The sequence below is a fragment of the Equus przewalskii genome, chromosome 6 (assembly GCF_037783145.1).
Source record: "Equus przewalskii isolate Varuska chromosome 6, EquPr2, whole genome shotgun sequence".
Taxonomy (NCBI): domain Eukaryota; kingdom Metazoa; phylum Chordata; class Mammalia; order Perissodactyla; family Equidae; genus Equus; species Equus przewalskii.
The window spans coordinates 90,000,505-90,011,016 of NC_091836.1; the positions used below are offsets into that span (position 1 = coordinate 90,000,505).

Genomic DNA, 10,512 nt, shown 5'->3' on the forward strand with positions numbered 1-10,512 from the left:
AATTTTATACATCCATATTTAGTTATATGTAGTTTAGGAAATACTAAAGCATTAGAATGCCAATAATAGATAGCTGACAAAAATATTCTTAATATAATAAAATCCGTTTATTGATAAAATATTACCATTTTTCAGGATTATTATCATGAAGATCAAGATAATGTTGTGAAGTCTTTTTCTGATTCTGATTTGATTTCTTGGACAGGATCCACCTATGGAAAGAAAAATGCAGTTCTATGTCAAAAATGCAGATATTTTAGTCCATGTGACATTAATATATCATAAATAGTTATTAATAGCCATCTGATACTATAAAAAAGAAAAAACTGGTAAGCAAAAGTAATATATTTAGACAGTTTCAGTAATTCAGCACATAATCAGTAACTCAGTTTCCTTATGCTAAGAGTTGGTGATACCAGACACTGGCTAAGGACCAATGTTCCTTATACATTAAGCTTCTCCTCTTTCTTTTCAAGGCCCCTGCTGTCATCCTAATTGTATTTTATTCCAGCTCTGATTGTCTGCTTCATTTGTTAGAGAAAGCCTGTCTTTGACATCTCATCCTAGGTAAAAAGATCCATCACCCATTGTTGCCAAGGGTATCTTGGCCTTTAATTAATAAGAAAAATCCCATATTGCATATCTTTCAGAAGTTGAACTTCCATACTTAAAGGAAAACCCTTACATTCTGGTTGTTCCATGAACTGAATAGACTGGCGTTGGAACTTTTCCCTCCTGCTTCCTTCTGTAAATGGACTGATAATTTCTAATAATGGCTACTCCAGAAACAAGTGGTGGTGTGGCAGTGGCAGGGGGAGGGTGGGAGGTGTTGGTAGTGTGCCCTGGTGCCCACCAGCGGCAGCTGTGCGAGCAGAAGCTGAATATAGGCTGGCCTGTGGTGAGTTCGGAACTGAGCTTCAATTTCCAGCCAAAAATAATCGGATCAGCCTATAGATTCATTAGTTAAATATACTTCTTTTATTTACCCGTTCTTGAGAGATTGTATGTCCAGATCAGGCATAAGTTTTTTAAAACAATCAGAAATTTAGTTCTTTTGAAAACCAGTTTCTGGAAATGACCCCAAAAGAACACCCACGAGGTTGATAAAACAGCCTAGATAATCTCAAACTCCCTATCTTCTATTCCTTACTGCTTTTCTAAACACAATATTTCACTTCTTGCTGGTATTTTATACTTTCCTGTAGCTTCAAAGGAAATTTTTAAGACTGAGGTCAGGTGGGAATAGAACTTGTACTTTAGTTATTGGGAACTTTTTATTGTGAACAAATTCATAACACAGCGAAACAGCAAGAACAGGAACACGCATGTGTCCACTGCAGACACACAGCTGCTAGCATCTTCCCTTATTTATTTTGTTTTTCTTTTTGCTGAATAATTTCAAAGTAAATGAGGTATCATAACACTTTACCCGTAAATACTTCACATATATCTCTATAAAAATTAGAATACTCTCCTGCACAATTGAAGTAGTATCATCATATGTAACACAATTAGAATAATATCCCAACATTATATAATACCTAGATTATATTCAAATTTCTAATACTCAGTCCAAATTCTAATACCTAGTCTATAATGGTGTCTTTGTTTTGCATCTGGATCCAATTAAAGGTCACACATTGTAGCTGACTGTAGTATGTCTTAAATTTCTCTTCTTTTCTTAAAAAAATTAAATATAACATACAGAAAAAATGCATGAATCATAAGCTAACAGCTTGCTGAATTTTATAAACTGAACACACTTGTGCAGGAAACGGCTAGTTTAATGAGCAGACTGTTATCAGAATACCATAACTCCTACGGCCCCCAACTATTTTTTAACATATAAAATTAGATATTTTTCTTTCACATTTGATGAAGTGTTTTGTGACTTGAAGAGTAAAATTCTCAGTGGAGATGATCCTCGTATGAATAAAAGAAATACCTTCCCAGCAGGAGCAGGTTATTGCCTTCTAATAATTTTCTGAAGTTATTTCCTGTACAAATATAATATGATAATGTAGATATTCCTGTATTGGCTATTTTTATTTTCTGGAGAATAAGTATATTCATCTGGTGTCACCTCCCCAGAACATATTAATTTTTTAAGAAAAAATCCTGCACTTTTTGAATCCATCTATAATGCAGTCACTAGAAGTTTGTATCTACAGCGCCTATTATTCCCACTTAAGTTAGAAAATATTTAAAATAGGCAGAATGGCTCCTTTTTTTGAATTTCAGAAATTCAAGACTCCATGGAGGAAATTTTTTACATCTATGCCAGTCTATGCAATAATCGTTGCAAACTTCTGCAGAAGCTGGACGTTTTATTTATTGCTTATTAGTCAGCCAGCATATTTTGAGGAAGTGTTTGGATTTGAAATCAGCAAGGTATGTAAAAATTATCCTTATTCAACTAGTGCATTATTTTTGTCTTTAAGTGACTAGTAAGTTCCTCTGCCAAGATTTTATCTTCTAAATTTCATGAGTTATTTATTTATTCATTCAACAAATAACTTCTGGGAAACAAAGATTAATAAGGTATTTGAGCGTCTCCTGCACTCAGCTGTCTGCCAGGAGCTGCTCTTTGCTGCTGGGAACACAGACCAAACAGTCGCAGTCGTTGCCCTCATGCAGCTTCCATGTCAGTCGATGTGGCCAGCAGTGTAGCCTTTTCCCTGTAAATAAACAGAACTCCTCTTACATCTCAGGTCGGAAACAATATGACAGTGAATGAAAAAGTGTTTTATTGAAGTGGAATTGTATTTGTATAGTTACCAATCTAACTCTTCTTCAATGCTCTCAGAAATACGTCTGGCTAAAAGATTCGAGGATAGCAAAAATATCTGAAAACCTTCTTGTATGTTGTTTATCCAGTTTATTCTTTTAGCATGCGTTTGTGGAACATTTATATGAAGCTTTGTATTAGTTCGGAAATAAAAACACGGTTCCTGTCCTCAAGAGTTACAATTTGGTGGTGTAGACAAAAACAACGTTACCAATCACAGCACAGCATGCTAAATGCTACAGACATTTATTCTTAGCTATGAAAATATAATCACTTTGAGATTTGCTGTAAGGTTGAAATGTACATAAAAATAATGCTTTATATAAGGGTTTGAAATTTACAAGGTCCTTTGATATTCATGCACAACCTTGTTTGGCTGACCAGCTAGATAACTGTCTCATTTCTATGGGACCGATGGGGAAACAGAAACTAGGGAAGGTATTTAAATTTGCTAAGGCCAAGCTGATAGTAAATGACAGAATGAAGTTTAAGCCCAGATCCTCTGATTTATGTTTCAAGTCCTTTTGCTACACCATTTAAATCCAGGTAAACCATATGTTCCTTTAAGCTTGTAGCCAGTACTTGTTGAATGCCGTCTCTGTGCCAAGCACTTTGCTGAGTCCTGAATACACTTGTCTATCCTGGCCATGGACTTGCCGTTTCTCTTCACGTCCTTACATAAGTCCAGATGGGCTCACTATTCATATTATATCTCTGCTTGAAAGACTATCTGAGGCCTGGAACTGAGGAAAACCTGAGTTGAGGAGTAGCTATTCTGAGAGCTCTTTTGTAATCCCCGTTTCTAAGGAAACTGTTTCCTCCATCCCTGAGAAGAATGGCCGCTTTAGACAGGCCTCTTCTCTCTGGAGCTGATCAAACATTGCGGGGTAGCCTTCGGGAGCTCTGAGAGGTGCTATACTTCTCAACAAAGGCTGCTGGAGGTGTGAGTCCATTTTCATAATCTAGGACAAATGTGACACTGAGAGGCTATTAATAAAGTCACGTCCCATGGGGGAGAGAGAAGGAGCCAACTGATGTTAATGAAACCGTGTGGTCATTCTGACCCTGTAGCTCCAACTAATTGAAAATGCTTCAGTGAAAGTGATGATATTTTGCAAAAACTAAATATAGTAACCAGATGTGTTGATTTGATTCATTTAGTATATTTTTAACTAAATTTTGGATAAATTCTACACACACAGATTAGCCTGAAGATTTTAATTATACTGGTTAAAAACAAACAAACAAAAATCTCTGGCTTACCTGAGAAATGTGTAAAAGAAGTGATGGAGGCCACAGAGCATGGGCTTTGGGTCCAGGCTGGCATGGCTCTGAGTCCGAGCTCTACAATAAACTATTGATACATAACCTTGGGCTGGTTTCTGAATAATTGTCAGCCTCAATTTTCTTCTCTATAAATAATGGTATTAATTGCATTTTTCAGAAGTACAGTGAAATTTAAGTGAACTAAAATACTTACATGGAGGGTAGTTCTTTCCAACCTTAGTTAAGTTGGGTGTCCAACAGACAAAACCACAAGTGCAGTGGCTTAATCTTCATTATCCATCGATCGATCTATCTCAGCCTATGCTCATATATAGCATTTTTCAGCCCCTTGAAAATGGCATAGCCCGGGAGGGCCAGTGCTTGGATTAACCAGCACTTTGAGAGTTCAGATCACAGAAGCCCGCCAAATGACAGGAGATGCTCATTCCTTTTGAACTTCACATTTAGGAGTGGAGGAGAGCAGTGTTGAGTGGCGGCTCTTTGTTGACTGGTAGACTGCCAGTTTCTGAGCAGAATATGGAACAGATCAGGGAGAGAAATGCAGACTGTGACCCAGAGAAGCAAAGTGGAGGGTGGGCCAAGTCTGATAACCTGGGATTTCTATGAAGCTGAGCTCAGTTTTTACACTCAGGCAGAACTGGTTCAAAACTTGGTTCTGACAATCACTTAGCCCTTCTGAGTCAGTTTCCTCATCGATACAATGGGAATAATAATGTAAAAAGCTTCCATCCAGAGTGAAAGAGAGAATTAAATAGCTTGGACATAAGCTATTTTAGTCATTTGCTATCTTGATTAATCGTTACAAAAACCCAGTCCGTGGTGGCGACACCACAGTATACCCACCGCAAAATAAAGCAGAATCTTTGTCTCCACACTCCAATGATCTAATTGGAAAGATATCTTTATACACAAATAATAAACATTTCTCTGGTACTTACCGTTTGCCAGGAATTGTGCCTCAAAATATACTCAGTAAACACTCCCTTATGTGTTTATATTCAAAATTTACTAAGTCCAGATACGTGGTAATACACAAGTAAAAAGCATTTTATCATTCTTTCTGCCCCCATGATTCCCAGAGAACAGTGCCTTGCACGTAATTATTGATCAAAAAATGTGTGTTGAGGGGCTGGCCAGGTGGCACAGCAGTTAAGTGCACACGTTCTGCTTCAGTGGCCCAGGGTTCGCTGGTTCGGATGCCGGCTGCGGACATGGCACCACTTGGCAAGCCATGCTGTGGTAGACATCCCACATATAAAGTAGAGGAAGATGGGTACAGATGTTAGCTCAGGGCCAGTCTTCCTCAGCAAAAAGAGGAGGATTGGCAGGACTTAGCTCAGGGCTAATCTTCCTCAAAAAAAAAAAAAAGTGTGTTGAATGGATAGTGGCTGGGTAGGTTTTAGACTGGGCCACTTAGTATGAAATTAGTTCAGAAGCTATACATCACTGTATGACAATGTGACCGAATATTGATATTTGACATAGAAAAATACCTAAAATGGAAGAAGTGACCTGCATTTTCTGGGCTTTTAATCTACAGAACCTAATATAAAACTCATATGAGATATACAATTAAAATGCAACTGAGGCTTTTAGCCTTCTTATGAATTAAGAAATGAATTTTAAAGGACAGGCTCTTCAAGGTTTGTGGAACATATTTCTCTTCTCTCTGACTCTGTCTCTGTCTCCCCGTCTCTTGCTAGTGATGAATTTTTGCAAACACATTTAAGAATATAAAATAGGCACATAAATGTGAATCACTCTGCAATAAGATTCAGGATAATTTATTCATAAACTCAAAGTTTACTGACTCATAACAGAAAAAAATGTATTCTCCTGGAAGAAAAAAAGAGGTCAAAGTAAATTTACTTAGCTTTTCTCATTTATTCTGTGAAAGTTATTGCTTATTCTAGGAATGAGTAAGTGGTCATTCGGAGACAGTATTTTTTCCTTCCTTTGTCTGTAAAGAGTTTACCATGGATTAAAAAAAACCAAGACTGTTAAGTGGCCCATGTTACTTACCGTCACGTATATTTCTCCCGGTGTTGTGTTTCGTCAGGTTGGCATGCTATCTGCTGTGCCACACTTAGTGATGACAATTATTGTGCCCATTGGAGGACAGATTGCAGATTTTCTAAGAAGCAAACAAATTCTTTCAACTACTACAGTAAGAAAGATCATGAACTGTGGTGGTAAGTACATAAATGACGTTGAGGACAGGTTTTTAGTTCATCAAGTTCTGATCTACGTGCGTGAGTAACTTATTCTATGCCTATCAAATCTGCAGTGACATTTGTGCCTTCACCGCTCATTTCTGATCATCTCCCCATACTACTTCAAATTTTCACAACTCCTAATTTTAAACAGCTGTGTTACTAACTTGACCCTTCATACCACTGAAGCTTAAGGTTGTTTTTGATGTTTTTATTAAAACACAACAAAGCCTTCAGTAATCCTTGCACATAAATTATTACTGTTATTATTATTTTTAAGATAGACTCCCTGAAGTGGTTTGCTAGGTCGAATAAGCATGAGCATTTTTAGCAGGTTTGGCTCATTGAAAAAATTTACACAAACTTCTGCAGTATCCCATGTGTTTGTTCCTGAAGGTTTTGGCATGGAAGCGACACTGCTTCTGGTGGTCGGCTACTCTCATACGAGGGGGGTCGCTATCTCCTTCTTGGTTCTTGCTGTGGGATTCAGTGGATTTGCCATTTCCGGTAAGAGACTTTTTTTTTTATTTGTACTTGTAACATCTTGATGTTTTCTGGTGATAAAAATTGTATATATTCTACTTTCCTCTTTAATATTTTGATTTTTGAGAAAGTTTATTCAGCACATTTCCACTAGGAAATAAAAACAATACAACATTTAGAAATTATCATTTAGATTTTTTACTACTCACCTTTCCCTGCTTACACTTAATTTTGGTTTTTCTGGTGTTCTTGTTAAGAGGACATCTCCTTCTCTGTGCAGTGAGCACCACGTATTAAGTGTTGGAGAAGAAATCATGCCTCATTCCATTCCCATTCCATCCCTGACCTAAGTAATCAAAAGGTAGTTGTGAAGCACATGCTATGTAGCTGGTATCTTTTAAGGAGGGTGGTGAGTATGGTGGAGGATGCTCTATAGGCATCTGCATCTAAGAGGTTTAGGATTCTCTGAGTCAAAGCTTGTGTGTGTGTTGCAGGTTTCAATGTTAACCACTTGGATATTGCTCCAAGATATGCCAGTATCCTAATGGGCATTTCAAATGGTGTTGGCACATTGTCAGGAATGGTTTGCCCTATCATTGTTGGTGCAATGACAAAAAATAAGGTAAGATAGAGCAAAAGAGATGTTCAGTGGTAGAAGCTTCTCTCTCAGGGTTGGGAAAAGTGTTAATACCTACTGTTTGGCATTCTCCCTGTGGGCCAGTCACTGTATCTCTGAGGAGGGTAAATAATCGAGGCTCAGAAGGAGATCTTGAAGAATACTGAGGAGCCCTCTTCCCCAAACAATAAACTATATGCTTTTCAACACCTTTTAATATTCCTGATATTCCTGGTGTGGCAAAACCACAACAAACCCTTTTTCTCCTAGCTTGTTAGAGTAGGTGAGCAGAAGTCTTCTGAGCTTTATTTGTAAACCTCAATTCAGGCTTCTCTGCAGTTAATGATGGAAGAATATTATTATTAGCTACTTGTCCTTAAAAATTGTAGTTACCAAAAAGAAATAAACAAGTGTGAGAAAAAATAAGTAAATCATTGGAAGTTAAAAGAGACATTATGAATACTTTAAAAATTAGCAGACCATAGATATATTTGGGGTTTTATTTCAGAATTTTAGATTTAAAAATTTTTAAATAATGAAAGTCATAGTATTAGAGAAAGTTTCCAGCACAGTATTCGCTTTGTATAATCAGAACAGAGGTTTCCCCTGAAGATAGCGCTGTACGAAAAGCTCGATGGTGGGGCATTCAGCAAAGACGTGAGGATTTTCAGACGTGGGGAGTTTGTTCTCACAGCGCCGCTTTTTGTCCCTGCAGTCACGTGAGGAGTGGCAGTATGTCTTCCTGATCGCTGCCCTAGTCCACTACGGCGGAGTAATCTTTTATGCAATATTTGCCTCAGGAGAGAAGCAACCCTGGGCAGACCCTGAGGAGACAAGTGAAGAAAAATGTGGATTTATCCACGAAGATGAGCTTGATGAAGAAACAGGAGACATTACTCAAAATTATATAAATTATGGTACCACCAAGTCTTATGGTGCCACAACACAAGCCAATGGAGGTTGGCCCAATGGTTGGGAAAAGAAAGAGGAATTTGTACAAGAAGAAGGACAAGGCTCATACACCTATAAGGATCGAAATGATTATTCATAACAAAGCTAATTGCTGGGTTTATTTTTAGTGTTTGTGATTAAATTAATTGTGATTGCACAAAAATTTAAAAAAACGTGGTGTAAACATGTAAACATACCAACCAGGCAAGTCTTGCTGTAAAAATGAAATCAAAAGAAACTCACGAAGTTACCATCAAGTGCAATCTGTAGAAGTTGTGAAATTCCATCATTTCCATTCAGGTCATCCATCCTCGCATTTGTGATTTAAAGATTGACTGGTCGAAACTGTAGAAGCAAGTAGTTCCTCATTGGATTTACATGAGCTAAAACTCATCACCATTTGACAAAGCACAACTAAAACAGTTGGCACATCCCGTCCTACAAAGGTTAGGAAGCCAAAGCTACTTGGTCATGCAAAATGCACTTGTATATTTGTTACACTGTATTGCAAGATATCAGGCAGAAGTCCTGTGGAAAAAAACATGTTGGCTGCATCAGGTGTTGGCAACATTTATTGAGTGTAAACCATGGAGTTGGGATATCTCTCAATCGGAGAAGAATATTGTAGGCTAGCAACTAGCAAGGTGTACGAAATAATTATTGTTATTACATAATGTGGAATATTTTGTTGGTTCTCAAAATGAACATCTTGCCGTGTTTTATATGAAATGCTTGGGCACAAACGCTTCTATATGTGAAAGAGAACTTGTAAAGTGAGGGGTATGCTTCATGTTCTTCCATTCATGTACCGGACAGTATAAAACACTTCACGTTTCAAGAAAATCTGACTTTTCATGTAGCATAGCACATAACTCTTTTGCAAAAAATATAAAAAAGAAATAGACTTCAATGTATTTTTTATTACAACTTTGTACTGGTTGTAACTTGCATTAGAAAAACAAAAGTGCACACACTGTAAAGAATCTAATAAGAAATTTACTATGGAAACATAGCCCTTAAAATGCAATATTAACAACAAAAGAGAAAATGATTTAGCTCTCCTTCTTCCTTAATAATTAAATACTATATGAAACTTGTGCCACAGAGCTATATAGAGTATGAGAAGATAAATAGACATATTGTAAGTAGACAATTTTATTATTTAAAGTCCCATTTAAAAGATATTTGTCTTAAATATATAGGACACTAAATTATATGAAAATTATATCTATATATATCTGTATATCTTACACATATCCATGCACAGAAACATAATAAACACTCTTCACAAAAAACCAAAAATAGCATACACCTAATGTTGGGTTAGGGGATTGCAATTTCTACTTTCCTAGAGTCATAGAATTTTAGATGGGGCAGAGGCATTTTGCTTGTCATTTCTTAATATAACTCAACAGGAATTGCAACATTTGTGTACCAAGCAATAAGTGCAATGCGTAAAATTTCCTGTCTGTATACTATCTTCTTTTTGCTTGTGGTAGCTGTTTGGGTGGTTGGAATGATTTTTTTCCTTTTAAAAATGTTAACATCAGACCTCTTTATAATGTTCTAAAATGATAATGCATTTCCCGATTCAACTCAAAATATTATTGGTGTATTTAATTGTCTCTTCCGGATATTTGGTCTGTTTATTGTATTGTGCTAGTCACTGGAGGCCCTGCTACTGCAAATCTAAACATGAAGTTTGTTTTAAAAACGCAAACCATTCCTGACCTTAAGAAAATAAAAGTATCTTTTGCTTTGTGTCTCAGAGTGACGTAATGTGATCATAGCTTTTCCTGTGTTGAATGAAAAGATGTGGACTATCATTTGTTGCTGCAAAAAACAGTGTTAATAAAATGCTCTATTTATCCTTTTGTAAGAAAACAATACATTAATGCTGGTTTATTTCATTTAGTTTGTAGCTTTCATGTGAATTGAGCATGTGCATGCTCCAACGATGCCAAATCTAGGCTCAAAAATAGCAGCCTTTTTAGCCACCTGAGATTTAATGGAAGAAAACGACATTCTTTAGATTGTACGGGATGTGTTTTTGTAGAGAGAGTTTTACATCAGGACATAGATCTCTCAGTCAAACTCTATCTTTCAATGACAGTCTTCTCACAAGTTCTGCTAAGCATAAAGAAAAATTTAGGAAGAGCCTCAAAACTTGCCAG

General features: G+C 36.8%; 1 protein-coding gene across 2 annotated transcripts in view; it reads left to right on the top strand.

Annotated features, from left to right (window-relative positions):
• Positions 1-10,222, top strand: part of SLC17A6 (solute carrier family 17 member 6) — a 31,702-nt gene extending 21,480 nt beyond the window's left edge. For both annotated transcript variants that reach the window (XM_008538846.2, XM_070624518.1), the window contains exons 8-12: positions 2,242-2,391; positions 6,135-6,267; positions 6,685-6,795; positions 7,266-7,393; positions 8,103-10,222. In XM_008538846.2, the coding sequence (XP_008537068.1) occupies positions 2,242-2,391; positions 6,135-6,267; positions 6,685-6,795; positions 7,266-7,393; positions 8,103-8,438 (858 nt within the window). In that variant the 3' untranslated portion in view covers positions 8,439-10,222. The remainder of the gene's footprint in view (positions 1-2,241; positions 2,392-6,134; positions 6,268-6,684; positions 6,796-7,265; positions 7,394-8,102) is intronic.
• The last annotated feature ends 290 nt before the right edge of the window (positions 10,223-10,512 follow it).